The sequence below is a fragment of the Gavialis gangeticus genome, unplaced genomic scaffold, assembly GCF_001723915.1.
Source record: "Gavialis gangeticus isolate Ggan-Ray unplaced genomic scaffold, GavGan_comp1, whole genome shotgun sequence".
In the NCBI taxonomy this organism is placed as follows: Eukaryota; Metazoa; Chordata; order Crocodylia; family Gavialidae; genus Gavialis; species Gavialis gangeticus.
Window position 1 is genome coordinate 13,334,215 of NW_017729014.1, and position 21,102 is coordinate 13,355,316.

Sequence of the window (21,102 nt, forward strand, 5' to 3'; positions counted from 1 at the left end):
GGGGGGGGGGGGGGGGGGGTGTTACAAACCTGCTGTCTCTGGAGTTCAGAGGCCAATCAGAAGGCAAGGCCAGAAACCCTGGTCAGTCCCTTGATGCATTTTCCACTTACAAACTGGATACAGTTAAAGGATATGGGGGAGCCACTTCCTTTCCTGGCTGTAATGTCCTTTTCCTCCCTCACTTTTTTGGCTGCGAGGCTCTGTCTTGCTGATCCTACTGTGAATACAGAACGAAGCCCTCTTTCCTTTCCCCTCCTGGTTGTCCCCCACCATGGAAGGAGGCTCTTGGTGGCCCCCTCTTTCCTTGGGCATGCAAGACCATGTACCTCCTCTGCTGTCACACCTGCAGGGAAGAGTTCAGTGGTTTCCACCTTGCTGCGTCAGCTGGCACGTCACTCCTAGCTCTGCTTTGTTCAGGTAGGGAGGATTGCTTTGTGAACACGGTTGCAGAGCCCTGGCACAGAGGAAGCCCACTGTCAGAGGCAGGTGCGTGTGGAAGCAGTGCCTGCTGCCCACGAAGAGCTCCATGTCTCACCCTTCTGGTATAACCTCTGAGCAGTACAAAGCGCATGTCAGCTGGGTGACCCACAAGTATGGCAAGGAAACTGTTTGGAAAGAACGACACGTAGTCCAAAGACAGTGCTTCATCGGCGACTCCATGAAGTCGACACTTTGCTTGCAGAGGAAAATGGTTGGGAGAACCTAATGGGGACACACCTGCGTTTCAGGAGGGTGAAAGACTGAGTGTGCATTTGCAGAGAAGAGAGAAACTAGCTGGGTGGTGGGGTCTCCTGGGGTCATATGGCGATATATACTCACTGATCCAACACCCCAAAGAGACCAAATTCATCCTGGACATTTGCCTTGCATCTTAACTCTGGGGCCTCTGAGCTTGGGATGAGGAGCCAGTTTTTGATGCTAGATGCCACTGATGGGAACAGGCTACTGCTGCATCTCATTGGGGCTCTTCCCCACACAGACTGGAGTTGTGGGTGAGTGGCACAAAATGAGAAATCAAGAAAGGGATGTGGAAGCAAGCAGCCCATGGGATCTGCATCAAGGGGGAGCTGAAGAAAAACTCCACCTGTGATGTGGCTGGTGGGCCGTTGAGTCTGAAAGCTGGGTTGGACCCGCTGTGACAGGTGGCACCCAGCTGATGGTTGTGGTGAGTGAAGGAGGAACCTTTCCCCTAAAATAACCTCACACTTCAGTTGCACACCTCCTGTCCAAACGCTGCCCAAACTGTAACCATGCATATGGAGCACATTTTTCTTCCGCTTGTACTAAAAGAGCAGCTTCATTAAACAAAAGATTTGTCTGTCCCTTGCATGGTTGCTTCATTGAGTCATGATGTCTTTGTGTCTCGCTTGCACAGGCATTGTGCACATCTACCTCTGAGCTGTCCTACATACTTTGCATTTGCAAGCCAGGATGCCTTTGGAGCTGGGGCTCGCGTCACGGCTGTGGTGTCCCACTGCTGAGGATGTGCAGTAGTTACTCGTGCTCTGCCCCAGCATGATGGTGTTGGCTGGAGAGCTTAATTTAGTTGCAGCAACCACAGGAGGAAAGAGAAGAGAGAGAATGGCGCCTCATGCAAGAGAGAGAGCCTCCTCGTAATGACACGTGACGGATGCCAAATTAGCAGCAGCGCTGGGTTGTAGAAGAAGCAGCAGCCGAGTACTTAAATGGCATGTCAAGCCCCTCATCGACTTGACTTTGCCTTAAACGTTTCCCCCCTTTCCCCTCAGCCAGAGAGCTGCCCACAGGTTTTTTTTAATGTCTCATCACTCAATCCTAAATGACGCTTGGAAATCTGGGGATAAAATACACTGCTGTCTGTTAATTGGAGAGACAAGGGGGAGCATGTTTCCTGCCTGAGCCACTATCTCAGGTGGTGGGCAGTCCTAAATGTTCGGTCCCCTTATCTTGGGTGAATTCGGTGCATCCACTGTTGGGACAAAGGCTTTTTTTTCTTCTTCTAAGAATAGACTTTAGTATTGGCAGATTGGTTAAGAGCACCTCCCTGGGTTAGAGCTACTCAGAACAACCTTCCCCTTCTCCTGTCTTGCATCCAGCCTTCCTCTTCCTCTCCAGCGCCCATGCACCTAACCAGCTGAGTCCATCATGCAGTTAGCAATTATAGTGCCGAGACGTGTTGACTGCAAGACCTTGTTGTGAGGTGAGGTGAGATCACCAGGAACAAAACGATCATTACAGGCCATTCATGTCGGCAGCATTTATGCTCCTGTGTTTGCTTGCAAGCAAAAACAGCAGCTAATTTGCAAGGCTGCCTTTTGTAAAAGAGTCTTTTGATCAATGATTGCCTGTGTTAATGTTTCAGTAGGCTATCGATTTCTGCAACAGCTTTTGTTCCCTGAATTTATGTGAGATGGGTTTCGGCAGCGCGCACACTATGCATGTTTGATTAAAGTTCAATTGACTTCACTGGCGGTGAAGCTGGGAGCTGTTTCATTCCCTGTTTGTAGAACCAAAGCTTTCCCGACATGTTCTTTTGTTTGTGCTCAAGCTCCTGCCACCCAGGCAGTCACCAGTATGCTGTTCCTAATCCTCCCAGATTCACTCCACTCCAGCATTTAATCCCTTAGGTAGACATTATAGTATTTGATGGCGAGGCAGCTAATAAAACCTGGGATGGAGTTTCAGCGTGTGTGGTGCACATCTACTGTGTGTGTGTGTAAAAGTAAGACTCCTCTGCATCTACTTCCTCCTTGACTCTAATGCCGGGTCTGTGTCAGGAGCTTGAGTCACTGAGTCATGTAGCTGGATCTCTCTGCTAATGAACCCTAAGGATAAAACGGTGATTAGCTCTTAAGATCCACCCATCCTTTGGAACTGTCCAAGTCAGCTTTTGAATTAACATTTCAATTTGAACCTGCATGCAAGTTTCCGACTGCAGATTTGGGGGTGTTGCTTTGAAGTCAGGTGTCTGTTTCTGAAGTTTTATCCCCAAATACAAGCAGTTTAAAAAAAAGAGAACAGCTTAGTTTTGCAGCTCAGCATGTGCATAAGTAGTTAAACTTCCCTTGAGAGGTGATGGGTTTGCCACATGTAGATATAGCCTAAGTTTGTTCTCATTCCTATTATATGATGGGAGGGGGGAAGATTGATTTGAACTCTTCTGTTACCGTGTATCAGAGGAGAGGTATTAGTCTACTGACACAGGGAGGTGGGATTTACTGACTTCACTCGCTGATCCTGACACCAAGGATTTGATATAAATCAACTTTACAGGTGAAATGTGGCTGATTTTGTTTGCAGGAAGCTCGCTGGCTCAGGACAGCATGGCATAAACTTCCCGGGGAGTGTCAGTCACCCACTCTCTCAGTTTGTCCTCCCATCACCAGTGCCGAAGAGACTCGGAGCCCCTTTCTCATGAGGTCAAAAACAAATTTTCAAGCCCTTGCATGGAATTTAAGAGGAGGGTTTGCAAGAAGGGATGAGATGTCAGGACCCCTGTCCCCGCCTCCGTCACAGACTAGGCGTGTGTACCCCATCGGCTCCCGACCCGTGTGCCTGCATTTGCCCATTTGCAGCAGAATGGCAAAGATGCCTGCCTGCTTTCATTTCTAGGGTTTCATTTTTTAGGCGAATAAGTAGGGTTTGTTTTTTTTTTTAAGATTTTTTTTAATTTGTTTTTATTCTGCCAAATCAAGGCACTATGTATCGTGCTTCTTCCTCCCACCCCAGCTCTCTCACCAAGTATTGCTCTGAAGATGGCAGACTCTGGGGATCATTTTCATTTCACTGAATCTGCAGTGGAGATCAGGTGCTAGCTGCCCTCCAGAGCAGCCCCCTCCATTTGCCTGTTCATGGCTTTCAGTACAGAAGTTGCTGGTTGTGCTGTTCCTGCTCGTTCCAGGCCATCGGCAGTTTGGACGGAGGGTGTGTCTTTGCGACAGAATGAGCTTCCATCTACTCCCAGCAAAGAGTGCCGAATTTGGCGGACAGAGCAAGCTGACTGAGGTTGTGTGATTAGATCACATGTAACGCAGTTCAAAGAGCCCCTTTTTGTGGGCAGTTCAGGCATGTTTGTTCTGATGTTGATTTTCAAGAGAGTGGTTAGAACGGCTCCATTTCTCTTGCAACTTGAAAGAAACGACACCTTTTACCTTAGAGGCAGACAAGTCGCCAGGAAATGATGGGGTTTCAAAGTAAAAGAAAGGAGATTAAAACCACATGCTGTTCTTTAGCTTGGCATTACATCTGCTAGTTTGAATGTCATCTGCCCCGGTTTTTTGACTGTAAGCCAGATTCATTATACTATGGAATTATCACCAGCTTCCCTAGGTGTGTTCTTTTAACTGCCTAATTAATTTAGATGTGAACACATACATTCAGATTAACATTTGGTTTGCTTTAATGTGGTCGAGTGTTATGGGTAGATATTTGTCGGCGTGTTTTCATTTGAACTTTTAAGTTTTTTTTGAACAGGAGTGTTTTTAAGTAACTTCACGGGGGGATTTGGATTGTTGCGCTCTGTCTGTTTGAAGTGATCACACTCTTGTTGACAGTGCCATGGGATCTACAAGGAACGTCATTAGTAAGGACATCGCTCTTACAGCTCGTTGGAAAGACGCTGCCTCTGGCAGCACAGTGTCCCCTAACACTTGGCCGAGGTATTGCCTCAATGCTTATTCAAAGGAAAGAGCACCCCTTGCTGTGAATGGCCAGTGCTGATAGTGGCAGGATGGGGGCTGTAGATTTTGCAGCCCAGCCTTTAAAAAATTAAATGCATTTAACTTCCTCTGAAATAAAATATTTTTCTCTTCTATCCAGGGGGACATCTGTCTGGCTGAAAGCCTTTTACAAACATAGACATACATGCATGCCCTGTCCTTCTCTGCGGAGGGGGAAGGAAAGAGCTGACAAGTCAGCTTTGCATGCCCCTCTAACATATTCCTTCTGTGTTTGCAGGGAGAACTAATCACCTTCTATTACTATTGGAAGAAAACCCCTGAAGCAGCAAGTTCCCGAGCCCACCGTAGGCATCGGAGGCAGGCTGTGTTTCGGAGAATTAAAACTCGAACTGCTTCCACTCCAGTCAACACTCCCTCCAGGCCCCCCTCCAGCGAATTCTGTAAGTGGCGGCTAAAAGCAGTGCATTTATCTTTGTTTAGATGCATGGAACTGCAGTAATGTAATGGCTCTGTCTTCAGCTGAATAAAGCAAGGAAATTGAATGCAGGCTGTTCCCGTACCATTATGCCCGAGTATGGCAGGAGTCTGTGATCAGCAAGTGATGTTTCCTGTCATGTGCAGCGTGGGGCTTAGGCTAGAAAGCCTGAGTAAGGACAGAGATGTTTCTCTGGCTCTGAATATCCCTATTTTTGTCCTGGCTGTAAGCGTTGCATTTTCCCTGGAGTTCTACTAGGCACAGGACTTGGACAATAAAGCAATCCCCACCCTCCTCCTCCCTTGCCCAAGCCTTCTTTCATGACCGTGCCTTGTGCTACCATCAGCATTGCTGTATCTTACCGTATCTCGGCAGGATCGTGGCCTTGCTTTGAGGCAGAAGCACCTTAACAAAGAATCACTGCAAAGCCTAGTGCAGTCGAGCTTGTCACTGGGGTTATGACACCACTGACGTCAAGACAGTTGCGTAGAATTTATCATTGTATAAAAGGCTAAAGCTTCCCTTAAACTTTAAGCCTTTCAGTGGAATAAATCCAGAGCATTTCTTGTCTTTTGCAGTGAAAGACGATTGGCAAAATCTCAGAAATTGGACCAAACTTACTGAAGTGCTGTTATAGGGAGGATGGGGAATATGTGTCTATGTGTAGTGGGGAATACAGGAGATGGTTTTTAAGATGCACCTAAGCAAAGTATTATTGGTTTCTGTTCCTGAAAGTCGAAACAAAGGTATTGGTCCTTCACTTGGATCCAGGATGCACAGCTCCCGCAAGTTCAAATGAGTACAAGACTGCACACAGGCCCACGTCACTGCAAGATCAGAACCAACCTTAGCTCAGTGGATGAGGTGTTAGCCTGGTGTGAACTTTTCGGTTCAGTTTGGAGGAGTTTGAATTGGAAGTTACGGTGCTGCCAGCAGTCATTGTTACCATACTATGAGTAAATGAATGAGACCCTGCCTTGATTAGATGAGTGTAAGGGGTTGATGACAGACTCTAATGGAAATTACCATAGCCTCTCTCTCCGTATAACACACACATGATAAAACTTATTCTCCTAGAGCCTTCAGGGAAACAGCATTCCTTCAGCAAGGGCTTTCCTTAAAAGTAAAGATTTGACCATGGGAAGTCACACATTAAGACATGTGTTTTGTGACAGGGCCCTTCTGCTCATGACAGATTACAGGCGCATGTTAGATGGTGAATTTTTAGCATGTGGCTGGAAGATGCAATGCTCTCAGTCGGTTACTTAGAAGATCCCATAGTACCCAGTTGGCGCAGATTCTTTCTAGAGGCTTATGAGGTTTGCACACTTGCCATTTTAGGCAAGGGTAACGTGCTTTGCAGCTGGTGATGTTGTAATGAGGTGACTTACTCTCGACTGCTCTCCACATGTAGGGTGAGCCTTACAATTGGAAGGCTCTGCAAATCCCCCAAAACTAAGATGTCTGAAATATAATCCAGCTGTCAGATGCATCCTTTAAGGAGCATTTTCCACAAGAATAATAAAGCTTATCCCATATTTTTGTTCTGCCTTTTATCCAGAGGAGTCACAAAGCACTTTACAAGCTATCAAACCACACATAAGGACCATTTTACCCACCAGTGAAACCCAGCCATCCCTGGGACAAAAATCAGCAGCTGTGGAACCTATACAGCAATGCTCTGCATCTAGTTTAGTTAAAAAAAAAAATAAAAAAAGTTCTCGTGCATGTGACATTGCCGGGTGGGATTTCGGTGTGGTGGCTATTGTCTGACTGGAAAGGTGGCCAGACTCTTGAGTGAAGCGTCCCTAGTTTTGAATATTACTCTGAGCCACCATTCCTCCAATCCACCATTTCTGAGGCCTGTACACTTTGTTTCATGCAGTACAGCGCCTCCAGCTGCTCCATGCCTCTGGGCAGCATGGGTGTTGGTTCAACCCTGGTGCCCAGGGAAGTGTGCCAGGCACTGGATCAGAAGCACTGTCACTTGCATCACTTAGCATACTCCTGAGATCTTTTTAAATGTAGGTACTGACCAGGCCTGACCCTGCTTAGCTTGTGAAATTTGATGTGATGGCAGCACAAAGTGGGATGGCTGCAGGCCAGCCTAGGAAGCTGCAGAACAAAGACCAGAATTCTCATCATAAATGGTTACATTCAGCCAGCCAGAGCAAAGTGAGAACTCATCCTGATTTTTTTTTTCTCTCCCTTTCCTTCTCTTTCTCTCTTTGCTTATTCAGTGGACTTGAGCTCAGCCAGCGAAGATGATTTTGACAGCGAGGACAGTGAACAGGAACTGAAGGGCTACGCCTGTCGTCACTGCTTCACAACCAGTATGCACTTGATATATCGCTGTATCTCTTTTCCTTGTGTTGGTGCCTATTTAACATTGGTTCATCCAAGCAAAAGCAGCTGTAATGCACAGAGAGCTGTTCTAAAAATGTAGCGTTGAATCAGCTAAAATATGCAGCATCCCAGCATAGAGTTAATCGTGATTTACCATTGCAAATTAGTATTGCAGTGACAGGGGAGGATCCTGGAAGATAGACGTTTATACAGTGAAGCCGCCATGTCTAAACAGAGTCCTTTATCTAATCCATTTACTATATAGCAAATCAATATTGAGCTGTGACTGTCAGATACATAACTTGCATTCATGACGCACCAAGGCTTTTCTGCAGCAGCTTTGCTCTTATAAGTACTCCTGAAAGCTCTCTGATGCTTGTACATATGCACTGAGCATGCAAGCAAAAGCCTGGAGGTAAGTAAGGGAAGGGAGAGACGAAATGTTCGTGCTGCATTTATCTTGAAGAAACCAAGGCAGACCTCAGAGAACCAATAGCTCCCTAACTCATAGTCCCCAAATGCAGCAGCAGTCTCTCTTGCTCTCATTTTCAAAGCAGCAGTTGCCTGTTTAAATAAAGAAATAGTCTGTAACCGAGCATGGAAAATGTTCATGGAGACATAAGCCAGCCTGGAACAAGGCAAAGGTTTCCAGTTGCATTGCTGGGAAAGGTGGGTATTTGTGTTTCGTATCTAATATATTGTAAGTTTCCAATCCTCCCCCATCACTTTTCCAACAACAGCCTCCAAGGACTGGCACCACGGTGGTCGAGAAAACATCTTGCTCTGCACTGACTGCCGCATCCACTTCAAGAAGTACGGGGAGCTCCCGCCCATTGAGAAGCCAGTGGACCCTCCGCCCTTTATGTTTAAGCCTGTCAAAGAGGAAGATGATGGACTCAGCGGAAAGCATAGCATGAGGACAAGGCGGAGTCGAGGCTCGGTAGGTCTGCATTGTCCGTGTCCTCAGCAGCCTCTGGGAAAGAGAAGGGACAGTGTAGGAAGTTAGACCTGTTACAATCAGAGCTTCCAACAGCACTCTGTCTCTCCTCCCCATCAGTTCCTTGCTCTGTTAGCCTGCCAAAATGCAGAATGTGCAGAATTTGACGCTTGTTTGAAAATTTGACCTTGAAGTATCTCCTTGGGGAGGTCTAGTCAAACCCTGTGTATCTTAATGTTCCAAGTCTAAATCTGTCTTTCTATTGAGTGGGTCAAGGTAGCAGCCCCTTCAGAATAATTCTACTACCAAAATCTGTGACAGCATTTGTAGTGCTACATCTTTTCCCTAGCTGCGCCCTATCTGAGGTAACCCTTAGATGCACTTCGAAGGGAACATTTTAAAAATTCAAGTACTGTTTCTCTGCCCTTGCAGAGAACACACCTTACAAAGCTGGCTTTAAAACAAAATCTCCTTGCCCAAGTATAGAGCAGTTCTCATGGTCCTCTACACAGTGGTTCCATCGTAAAAAAAAAAAAAAAAAAGGCTTTACACGTGGTAATGTACCTGGAGCGTTGTTGAAGTGCTGCCACCTGTGGGGACCTAAGGATCGACCAGAAACTTTCATGGTTTGGGGGGCTTGCATTTCTGGCAAGTCCCACGGATGGGCCTGTCAAGCAGTAACAGATTTCTCTTTCTCTCTCCACCTTTTTGGTCGTGTTCCTGTTGTCACAGCTGCTGAATACCTTGTCAGGTGATGCTGTCAGCTCAAGCTGGCTTCATCATTTTTATGGTAGCCAGTCATCCAAACAGCTGCTAAATTAGGAGGGGACAGATGAAATGGTATTAATTATTGCTGCATAATTGACTGTGATTCTTTATTGCGTAGCAGGAACACATTGAAGCTGTTAGTCGTTGCTGAAACTGCTCTCAGCTCCTAGCATCTTTAGGTCACTCTCTTATCAAGCTTGGTTTATGCTAGCAGATTTATTATTTTTTAAGGTGGAACATTAAGGCGAAGGGAGCTTGCCTGAATGAAGAAAAGCCTGGTGTGTGGACAGCAGCTGTGGGAACATCATCTTAATATTCTCATTTCCAGCAGACACAGCTTAATAACATAAGCAGTATTTGATGTGTTTTGGGTAGCAAGTTAAGGATTTGCCACCTCCTGTTTTAAGCCTGGATGAGCTTTCAAGTACAGGCTTACAAACACGCAGAGCTCAATTTTCCGTTTCTCAGGCGCTGGGCTGGGATGCACGCACCCGTCATAACTTGGGGGAAAAAAAACAAAGGTTGATAAGATGCTTCCTATCAGGTGTTTTTTTTCTCTCATCTATTTTCATTAAACCAATAGATGTCTACACTACGTAGTGGTCGTAAAAAGCAGCCAGCCAGTCCCGATGGTAGAGCCTCACCCATTAATGAAGACATCCGGTCCAGCGGCCGCAATTCTCCCAGTGCTGCCAGCACCTCCAGTAATGACAGCAAAGCAGATTCTGTGAAGAAGTCCACCAAGGTAAATATTGCCTGGGATTTTTTTTCCTTCTACAACTCAGGACATTGGTCTGTTTTCGGTTCAGTGAGTCAACCTAGGGGCTTGGATCAAATCAGAGATCTAGGCTGGATAAGTAGGATTCCTGCTCTTCTCCTATGTGCACAGGTCTGCAGGCAGGCAGATCTAAGCAGTTCCTTGTTCAGGTGTTTGGGTAAGGGGATGATTATACATAAAAGCGCACAGACCTCATGGTGATAAGCATCATAGAAATATCTATAAATAGGCTCATTGCCCTTATTACAGGCATTAATGCTGCAGTTTGAGACTCAGACTCAACTCTGACCCTCTTGCAAATGTCCATGAGAAATGTTATACTCAACACAGGTATCTAGCTAGAATGCTCTTAATTTATTTACTAAAGGAAAGAATGCCCCATGCATGAGATTGCTGCTTCTGTTGTCTTTTCTGCATAATGACATGCCATCTTATTTTGGGGAGAAGCTAACATTTTTTACTTAAAGGAACAAGGGCCCCTACAGGAGACAGCTAAAGAAACTAAGTTATGGGAGGAGTCTTGTCATTGCCCCCAAATGGGAAAAGGGACACAAAACAGAGTAGGAATATATGGTTAGATTTCATGGCATTGGAAGGTTAACTGCAGGGAGCATCAAGGTCACATAGAAGGAGTAAGGGTGTTTAAAACACAGCTTGTGGTCTGCAAAAGGGAGTAGACAGTGATGTGTTAACATTTGCAAATAAAATCCAACCCAAAGAGGATCAGAAGGAACCTGAAAGAGACCTGACCAAGCCCAGGGGGGTGAGCAGCATGACCAAAAGACAGGTGAAATTTAATGTAGATAAATGAAAATGATGTGCCGTGGGAAAATGTGGAATTTTCATGTACTTCACAGTGATCTAAATTAACTTGATTAACTCAGGAAAAAGGCCTGGGCATTATTTTAGACAGCTCAGTGAAGATGACTTCATTGTACAACTGTTCACATAAGAATTATTTGGAGGATTAGCAGGTGTAAGTGGTGGGTTACGGAGTCATAAAGAACATATCATAATGCCATTATAGAAACAAATGATTTGGCCCCATCTGGAAGGTATTGTACTGCATATTTCATAGATTTTCATACATTTCATAGACATTAGGGCTGGAAGGGACCTCGGAAGATCATCGAGTCCAGCCCCCCACCCAAAGGGCAGGAAGTCAGCTGAGGTCATAGGATCCCATATGGGTCACTTCATCTCCAAGAAGGATATTGCAGAAGTAAAAGGAATTCAGAGAAAAGTGACAAGAATGTTTAGCAGCCCAGAAAAAACTCTAGTGTTAAGAGAGACCAGAAGATTGGGATTTAGAACGGAGGCAAACAAGGAAGACGTGATAAAAGTACATAAAATAATGGATGACTTCAGAAGGCAGAAAAAGGGGTTCTCTTCTCCCTTTCTTCTGAAATAGAAGCAAGGGGATGTTAATGAAATTGAAAACTAGAAGATCCGAAACCAGTCCAGCAGTGTACTTTTCCATGCAATGTGCCTTTGCTACTTCTTGCCTTAGGATGTTGACAGCTTAGCAAAATGCCAACAGATTGGTCAATGATATGAAGAGCAAGGCAGTATAAAGGCTTATCAACATGAGGAAAAAGCCCAGCATAGCTGCTTAAGTGGTAGCTTTTCCACACTAACTCTGTGTGAACTCATCCCCCACTTGCCCCACTAAGAACATCTCCATAGTGACTCAGGGCAGAACAATTCTTGTGTCCTAAATGCACTCCCAAGCTATTTTCCAGTAGCTTCTCTATAATCTCCCAAGGCAGGCAAACCCTAAAGAAGTTGACCATTTTGGAAAGGCTGTCAAACTTCTGACTTCGGGTCCTGAGCAGCTCTCAACCTATTAGGACACAACTTTCATGGCAGGCAGATTTTCCCAAGTCAACTTCCTGAAAGTTTCCCTTCCCCTTTCTCTATAGCAATTTGTGCTTGCCACTGTCAGCGACAAAATAATGGGCTACATGGACCTGGGATCTGACCCCGTGGAATGGTTCCTGCGGCTTCGTTTTGTATTTGGACATAAGTATATTCTGTAGAAACATGAGTTTTAAAAACATTAGCCTGATGAGATGCCTCAGTTTCAGTGCACTGACTCCATCCCAGTAGCCTGCAGTATGCAGGTGGTGCTTGCAAGCTGCTTCTCAGCTTATTGTCCTCAAATGTAAAATCCTAGCTCTGTTCTGGGCGACTTGTGTAAATTTGGCCTCCAGAGGGAGCTAGCTGGACTGGCACGTGGATGAAAGCCCATTCGGAAACAGTTTCTGGAAGATGGGAAATGTATTGATAGCTCCAGAATACAGATTCCTTTCCCTTCTCCCTTTTGAATGGGGAAAGAGGCATATTGGATTACCACTGAACACGGACTAATCAGCCTCTGATCAGCTTCCCAGTATCTGCAGGCACTTTTTTATGGGCACAGAATCCTGCCGGAGTGGGCAGGGTCTCCTTTTAGCTCCACTTTTACTTCCTTATTATACCATGCCTTTCTGTTTTTGGCAGAAGATAAAAGAGGAGGCATCATCCCCCCTCAAGAACTCGAAGCGGCAGCGGGAGAAGGCAGCCTCTGACACAGAGGAGCCGGACAGATCAAACGCCAAGAAGTCCAAAACTCAAGTAAGTCTCAGGAAGGAGCAGTGTTCTCCCTGCAGACAGGCTGCTCATGAGCAAAACTGTGGCTGTCCCCTGTCCTTCCCCATTCCCGTTCCTTCCCAGGGAAGGATAAAATCGAAACCCCAAAACCAACAACAAACCAAATACACAAGATTGATTTAAGCTACTTCAAAGTGCCAGAGCAGCACATTGTAATTGAATTTGCGGCTGGAAAGCAGCCTACTCCTTAATGTGTTCCTTCTGCTGGGAGAGGAAGGAAGCACGTGGGAAGGGACTGGACCCGGGCATCTTGTCTCTTTTTTTTTTTAGCATTGGTATGCTCTTCTGTACTGGGGCAAAGGTTGGTTTGGTCCCTCCGTCCCTTCCCTTCATTTTGTTAATGAGCCTATGTACAAATTTTGTTTTACTTCAAATTACTCTCCTTCCTCCACTGACTTGCACTTCCACACAGCAATTTACAGCTCAGACTACAGCGAATTAACTAAGCTAGAGACCATTTCAAATAGGCCCAGTTGCACCTTAGCAGCTTATTGCACCGGAGGTCTCTCTGGGACCTCCAGTTTAAAATAGTTTCCAGTTTCTGTCTACATGAACAGAAACGTTCAGAAAACCCATTTAAACCAAGAACTGCTAGTTTAACTTCTTGGGGATCAGAGTGATGATTAATCTACTGCAGGATAGTTTGGCTCCACGTGTAATTGCCCAGGTTCACGCCCAAGCACTGGCTTTGGCCGTGAGCCCCACATATTAATTAATGTTGCTCATGCCCTGCGAGGTTCCTAGAGAAGGCTGTATGTAATGCAGTGCATCTGGGTATGACCGTCACATGCTGGGGAGCAGGCAGCATCCCGTAGCCATGCCAGAGGCAACATGGAGCCCTTTTCCCCCTGTCTCCACAGGAGATCAGCAGGCCCAACTCTCCCTCGGAGGGCGAGGGTGAGGGTGAAAGCTCTGATAGCCGCAGTGTCAACGATGAAGGCAGCAGTGACCCGAAGGACATTGACCAGGACAACCGGAGCACGTCACCTAGCATCCCCAGCCCCCAGGATAATGAGAGCGACTCGGATTCATCAGCTCAGCAGCAAGTGCTCCAGGCGCAGCCGCAGGTGCTCCAGGCACAGAACGGCTCTGCCCAGGCCCCACCTTCCACCCCACCAATATCCACCCAGCTCCCCACATCAATGCCAGCAGTGTCGAGCGCCCCCTCTGCCGCCGCCGCCCCCCAGGTTTCGCCGTCAGTATCTCAGCCTCCCAGCCAGCCCCAGCCCCCAGCACCGCCACCACCTCACTCTCACATACAGCAGGCTCCTGCCCTGCACCCGCAGAGACTCCCCTCACCACACCCACCGCTGCAGCCCCTGAGCGTGTCGCAGAGTCAGCCCCAGGCTGCTGCATCAGCACAGCCCCACTCGCAGCCTCCACTCCATGGCCAGGCCCAGCCTCCCCCTCACGGCCTGCAAGCCCAGCCTCTTCTGCCTCACCCTGTACCTCCTCAACCATTCTCTCTCCCCACGCAGTCTTCTCAGTCTCAGGTTCCCCTTCAGACACAGGCTCCTTCTCACTCTCACGCTGCTCTGCAGGTGCAAGCACAACCTGCCCTGCAAACGCAGGCTCCCCTGCAGCAACCCCAGCCTCCACGGGAGCAGCCCCTGCCCCCTGCACCCATGGCCATGCCTCATATCAAACCCCCTCCCACCACCCCCATTCCTCAGCTTCCTACTCCACAGTCCCACAAGCACCCTCCCCACCTTTCTGGGCCTTCTCCATTTTCGATGAACTCCAACCTGCCGCCGCCTCCTGCTCTGAAGCCACTAAGTTCCCTTTCCACTCATCATCCTCCTTCTGCGCACCCTCCTCCATTGCAGCTGATGCCCCAGAGCCAACCGCTGCAGTCCTCTCAAGCTCAGCCTCCGGTTCTGACTCAGAGTCAGAGCCTTCCACCATCAGCAAGCCACCCCTCCTCCGGGCTCCATCAGGTATCCTCCCAGCCGCCCTTCTCTCAGCATCCCTTTGTCCCTGGGGGACCACCTTCCATCACCCCCCCATCCTGCCCCTCCACTTCCACTCCACCTTCCGTGCCTGGTATCCCCTGTCAACCTCCTGTCTCCACGTCGGCGGCTTCCAGCGGAAACGTCCCAGTGGTCACGTCCTGCACGTTGCCGCCTATTCAGATCAAAGAAGAGGCTCCTGATGAGGCAGAGGAGCCAGAGAGCCCACCACCTCCACCCAGAAGCCCGTCACCTGAACCCACTGTGGTGGACACACCAAGCCATGCCAGCCAGTCAGCCAGGTATGGAGGGTGTCAGCAAGTTCTGTCAGGTGCACTTGGCCTTTCCACTCAGCAGAGCGATTGCTAGACTTCCACATGTCACTTGCTGGGCCAGGCAGAGTTCAGTGTTGCAGCTTTGATGCTGCCAGCCTTGCAGTTGGGCTTTTGCTCTGTTAGGACATCTGGTTGGCCCCTAGCCATGATTAACATGTGGTTGAAACTGTGCTTAACAAGAATCTTGTTGCAACATAGTTGTTAGGAGCATAGTCTCCCTAACCAGTGTTAAGCCCTTTTCCCTGCCATCCCTTCAACAGCCCAGTTGTATAAAGCACACTAGAGGCAAGATCCTGAGTCCCCTGCACCTGAGACTCACTGTAGGAACTTGTGGATTGTGTAGCAGGAACCTTGCAGTTATGTGCTGTCTCCCTTTGCCCCCCTTGCTGCCCTCCCAATGTAGTTGTTCACTACAGAGTTCGGTTTACTTTATGCCACCCTGTGATTTTTAGTCTTCAGTCTAATGCCTCTCTTTGTACGTAAGACGGTGAAACCAATTACCTACTGGCAGTTTGAGTTGCAGGAGATTTTCAAAAGCGCAACGAGAAGCTGGCCACCCTGCAAGCTGGATACATAATTCACATTTGTGCCTTTGGAAATCAGTCCCTGTCTCTGCAGCATGATTTAGCTATCACCAGTTTTCCAGGGCAGGAAAAGCCCCGGTCCAGCACAGTTTGGACCGTAGTTTTCTGACAGGACATTATAGGTTGCATTTGGGAGCAGAAGCTAAGCAAATGCTGCTCCTGCCAGAGGCCAATCTGTAGAGTAACCTCATGGCACAGTTCCTGTCTTGGCATTACTGTAAATCATGAGTGTTCCTTAATCCCACTTTGATGTGGAGCTGTTAAAATCCAGATCTGTTTCTTTCTCAGGCCTAAACTCTTTCTGCACATGTCTCTCTCAGGTTCTATAAACACCTGGACCGTGGCTACAACTCCTGCGCGAGAACGGACCTGTACTTCATGCCTCTGGCGGGATCCAAATTGGCCAAGAAGAGAGAGGAGGCAGTTGAGAAGGCCAAGAGAGAGGCAGAGCAGAAAGCAAGAGAAGAGAGGGAGAGGGAGAAGGAGAAGGAGAAAGAGAGGGAGAGAGAGCGGGAGCGGGAAAGAGAAGCGGAAAGAGCCGCGGTAGGTTTGTCCTTTGCATCGCAGGTTGTGGCAGAGGGCTGCATTGAAAGGTGGATGTAAAATGTCGTGTGTGCGTTTGCCCACCTGCCTGACCATGTAGTGCAGGACAAAGTGCACCCTTTTCCATTTTACATGCACAATTCAAGAATAGAAAAGGGTTGGAGGCAAGGATGGGGGTTGTTGACTGTGGCATTGGAACATCTCCTACCTGGCTTGTCTCAGGCCCCTCCCACTCCTAGTGCCTTAATGGGAGAAAGCGCAGTTTGGGGGCTCAGCAGGGCCTGGGGTTCGTCCAGCATTTTGAAGATGAGCAGTGATACCCAAGTGCAGTTAGCATCTCCTGTTGTGGGCCATTGGTTCCTTAGTGATGCAGGCACAGGATGCCTGAGCCTACAAGGCATACCCTTTAGTTGCTGCCTCTGCAATTCTAGGTCGGGCTCTGGAAACGGGGCACAAAGGCCGCGTGAATTTGCAGTATATTTGATGGAAGAGCATCCTGGTTTCTGACAGAAGGCCTGACCACACATTTTTAAAGCTTTTACAGTATAACCTCTGATGGATTTATTTTGTTTTTAAACAACTTTGCTTTACTTTTTACCACCAAACCCCCAGGGCCTGGTGAGAGAGGGTAGAGCATGTCAGGGTTCATTGAGGGCTGGGAGATCGGCTTGCAGTGGCCTCATAACAAAGCTGCTTTGCTCTTGTCTTTGCAAAACAGCCCATGAAGGTGTCTCTTTTCCTGGTTTGCATATGGGACTTCTCAAAGGTTCGAGTCATGGCAACTGCACCTCTCACATGGTCCATAGTAATTAGAAGCAGCAGCTACGTATAGCTGCCAAGCCCTTTCACCTGCTAGGATAGGATATGACTTCTCCCAACCCCTTGCAGGGTGTCTCAGTTTGAAACTGATACAAAACCTGAATTCAACAAGGAATTCACATGGAAACAAGTTTCTTTGGATAATCATAGGGTCTCTTCAGACTCCTCCACGTGGCACACTCTTCCTCAAAGTGTTGTGGGAGGCTTCGGCTGCTGCAGGTTGTGGAGTTCTGCTCCCTTCAGTTTGCTCCTTTCTAGAGCTTGGTGGGGGGAGGCACTTTGGGGGCAAAGTTGTTGGAGGGTCTGTCTCCACCCATTACTGCCTGCAGAGATGTGCAAGTCTGTAGGTTTGCTGAGGCTACAGAGCCCAGTGGGGAAGAGGGAGAATCAGGTTTGTCCCCAAGGCACAGGGGAACATGAAGCTCTGGGATGAGTCATTTGAACATACCCGCTCTGTATTCTGAGCCACTGTGAAAGTGGGAGCAAATCTGCACTTTTTTTTTAAACACCAAGGTGGTTGGACTAAAGTCTCTCTCCCCTTCTTCGTTCCTTGCAGCAGAAGGTATCCAGTTCCTCCCACGAAGGTCGTCTCGGGGAATCCCAGCTCAGCGGACCAGCCCACATGAGGCCTTCATTCGAACCTCCGCCCACAACCATTGCCGCCGTTCCACCATATATCGGTCCGGACACACCTGCATTACGGACTCTCAGCGAGTACGCCCGCCCTCATGTTATGTCACCAACCAACCGCAACCATCCTTTCTTTGTTCCCCTGAACCCCACTGATCCGCTCCTGGCCTACCACATGCCCGGCCTTTACAACGTGGACCCAACCATCCGGGAACGGGAGCTCCGAGAGCGGGAGATCCGGGAGCGAGAAATCAGGGAAAGGGAGCTGAGGGAGAGGATGAAACCTGGCTTCGAGGTGAAGCCCCCGGAACTAGACGCACTGCACCCAGCTACCAACCCCATGGAGCATTTTGCCCGGCATGGCGCACTGACTATCCCCCCAACGGCAGGACCTCACCCTTTTGCTTCCTTCCACCCGGGTTTGAACCCTCTTGAGAGGGAGAGACTTGCACTGGCAGGCCCTCAGTTACGGCCTGAAATGAGCTACCCCGATAGACTGGCGGCAGAGAGGATACACGCTGAGCGGATGGCGTCGCTGACAAACGACCCGTTGGCGCGGCTCCAGATGTTCAATGTGACGCCTCACCACCACCAACACTCACACATACATTCACATCTGCACCTTCATCAGCAGGACCCGCTACACCAAGGTGAGCCCAGGGTCAGGGCAGTGCTCTTCCCCAAGGGGATGGAAGTGCCTGCTACTGCAGTGAATGGTCTGCCCAAAACAGTCATGTCCCAAGACTCTGGAAGTACACGAGCAGTGAAATCTCCAGCTCTGTCGACACAGTGCTAGTACCTGGGTCTGTGAAAGCGTGTGACACAGGGGTATGGCTCCACCACTTTTGTAGCATTGTTTTTCATCTGTGTATAGAAAAGAGAAATTGGTTTTGTTCGATCTCATGTGAACATACGAATTTCTTGACCACACGGGAGGGAAAGTCACAGCAGAGGAAAGCTAGACTACAACCATGCTGAAATACATGAGTTGTTTTTGTCAGGCAGTGCTTCTCTTCATAAGTGATGTACTAACCTTGGTACTTTGCACACGGGTTACTTAATACAGCCCCGCGTTGCGACTGAGTTAGAGTCCTGTGCAGCACAGGGCAAGGTTTAAGCAGCTAGGCATTCTCGCAAGTCTTCAGTGTGTGAAGAGTAATTCTCCCGTTGTTGGTCTAGAATAGTGGTTTTCAGCCTTTTTAGACTTGAGGCACCCCTGGATAGACTAGAGCAGCTGTTCCCAATCTGTGGTACAGATACCATGAGTGGTACGCGTTAACAGATGTATTATAATTACTTTATATGAGAAAAAATTGCTGGGGGTACTTAAGGTTGTATCATTTTAAATTGGTGGTGTGCAATCTGTCAGTCTGGGAACCGCTGGACTAGAGGACCCCCTTTGAAAATGCCAGCTCTTAATTTTCATTCTTTTTTGACTAGAGAAAAACAATAGATCACTTTTTTTCTGTTGCAAAGGACTCAGACGCAGCTGCAGGTTTCTGTGTGAAATCTCTGGGTTTATCTTGTAAATCCTGCTTGTAAACCTAACAGTGGTAACGCTGTGTGGCACCCTTGAAAGGATCTCAAGACAGTCTAGGGCCTGTGGCACCCTGGTTGAGAATCACTGGTCTAGAACACGGGCAGTTGATTTGGTGGTAGCAGCCATGGGCACCTCGGTGTAGACCAAACGTAGGCACGTATTAGGTAACCCAGTGGATAAAACCCCTTAGGCTTTATACTCCATTTAGCATTCATCCCCTGTGAGCCTTCTAATGAGCCTGGGAAGCACTGAAGGTTAGCACCATGATGTCATGGGAACATGAGCTGTCACCACCCAGAAAACTGGAGGCTTGGAGTGGCATTACTGTGTTATAAATCCACCGCTACAGCACCGTGGGATACAAGCCCCTGCATTTGAACACACAGCTCGTGTTTCTGATTTCTCTGAGGTGTGCATATACATCTCATGCACGCTGATCGCAGGTAATCACAGGGTGATGACCGTAAGTACCTCGGCTGTCTTGGGAGGTGATTGTTGGTCTGGAGATGGACATTAAGTCAGTAACCAGTAAGTTAGCCAAGTTGTCCCTGCCCAGCCAGCAGTGTGTTCATATACCAATTCAGAAACCAGGGTGACCTGATGCAGAAGAACCAAGCATACATTGGGTGCTGTAATATGCAGTCAGACAGGCATGAGACCTTTTGAAGTCAGCAAGGAGACAGGCTGGCATGTGATGGGGGTGGGGAGATTTAGTAGATGCTATGATAACTTTTCTAGGTTTATGAAAAATTAGGAAGGTAGAAGTAGATGAGAGCACCAGGGGCAGTAGGAAAGGGAAGTCTTAAAGAGTCAAAGATGCCAAATGAAGCCAACTGGAGGAGAAGGCTCTGCAAACTGTCTTGGTGTCCTGTTGGGGTTTCTGGAGGAGACTGTGGGTCTGTCATCACAGTGAAGGGCTACAAGACTGTAGTCATCCTTCTGTTTGTCCTGACTGCATCCGTGCATGAAACCAATGTAAGGGCTGGTGATGAGCTACGTAGAGACGTTGTAGTTTTCATCTGTGGAAGTTTTTAATTGGACGTCATACTGATGATTGTATGAGATGGTTTATCTAGGGCTGATCCTGCCTGGAGCCCGGGGTTGGGCTGTATGACAGACTTCCTAGGCTCCCTTCCAGCTGTCTTGTTCTGTGATTCTCCAGCTTCCTAGCTGAGAGAGGTCTGCTTTATACTGTTAACTCCTGTTGGTCTTTCATCCTGCTACAGCCCCATCTTTCTGCCCGGGTTGCCAAAGCTCCAGGATTGCCCTGGAGTCTCTAGGAATTAGATATAAATCTCCAGGAGACTGCTGAGAGTTACCCAGGAGATAAATGATAGGGCATTCATTAAAATAATATTAAATGTTGAATCTGATTTATACAGTAGTCCAGTGGGTTTTTAAAATGTAATGTGCATTTGCCTCCCTGATGTAAAGTTATTAATGTCATTACATCACGTGATGAAACCTCCTGGAATAGATTCGACCAGGGTTCGGCCATGTAACTTCAGTCCACTTACCTGTATGGACTGTACACCATGTGATGATGGTATTGTAGCGCTCAGGAAGTGTTGAACCCTCTGCGCAATTATGGGAAATCAGCACTGTCCGAGGAGTGAGCCGGGTGCGGGTGCCTCAAGCCAGCACAGTGGCAGAGTTGTGTAAGGGCAGCCCATGCACACCAAGGCTTGTTCTGCCTTTGTCTTTGGACCACAAGGCCCTTTTTGGCCCCATCGGGTGTGTCTAGAGCATCAGCAGAAGGAACACAGACAGGACTGTCGCGTTGACACGCGCCCGCGTCCCCTCTGTGCCACAGAAGAGAGTCCTTTGTAGGCTGGCTATAGGTCACCTGGTAGATGGTTCCCCATCAGCTGAGGGAAAGTAGCTTGGGGAAAAGCTGTGAAATGGGTAGCTCTGCAGACCCAGCAGCCCTGCCATATGAGCTGTTACTAGAGGGGGGCTGCAGCCACTGCAGGCCACGCAGACTAGTATCAGGTGCAGTAGTCAGTGGTAGGCGTGAGAGAATTGATTTCTTCACTCCCTCCATATGCCATCCACCCAAATATTTGGGCACCTTGCAGCTGGAGGGAG

The 21,102-nt window shown here is 48.1% G+C and overlaps 1 protein-coding gene across 4 annotated transcripts in view; it reads left to right on the forward strand.

Moving 5' to 3' along the window:
- The window catches only part of RERE (arginine-glutamic acid dipeptide repeats), a 309,682-nt gene that overhangs the window by 277,364 nt on the left and 11,216 nt on the right, over positions 1–21,102 (forward strand). For 3 of the 4 annotated variants that reach the window (XM_019511789.1, XM_019511791.1, XM_019511792.1), the window contains 8 exons: positions 4,936–5,098; positions 7,374–7,466; positions 8,220–8,419; positions 9,768–9,929; positions 12,465–12,578; positions 13,475–14,865; positions 15,803–16,025; positions 17,404–18,124. In XM_019511789.1, the coding sequence (XP_019367334.1) occupies positions 4,936–5,098; positions 7,374–7,466; positions 8,220–8,419; positions 9,768–9,929; positions 12,465–12,578; positions 13,475–14,865; positions 15,803–16,025; positions 17,404–18,124 (3,067 nt within the window). Of the gene's footprint in view, positions 1–4,935; positions 5,099–7,373; positions 7,467–8,219; positions 8,420–9,767; positions 9,930–12,464; positions 12,579–13,474; positions 14,866–15,802; positions 16,026–17,400; positions 18,125–21,102 lie in introns of all 4 variants that reach the window. The other variant, XM_019511790.1, reaches the window with a different exon arrangement.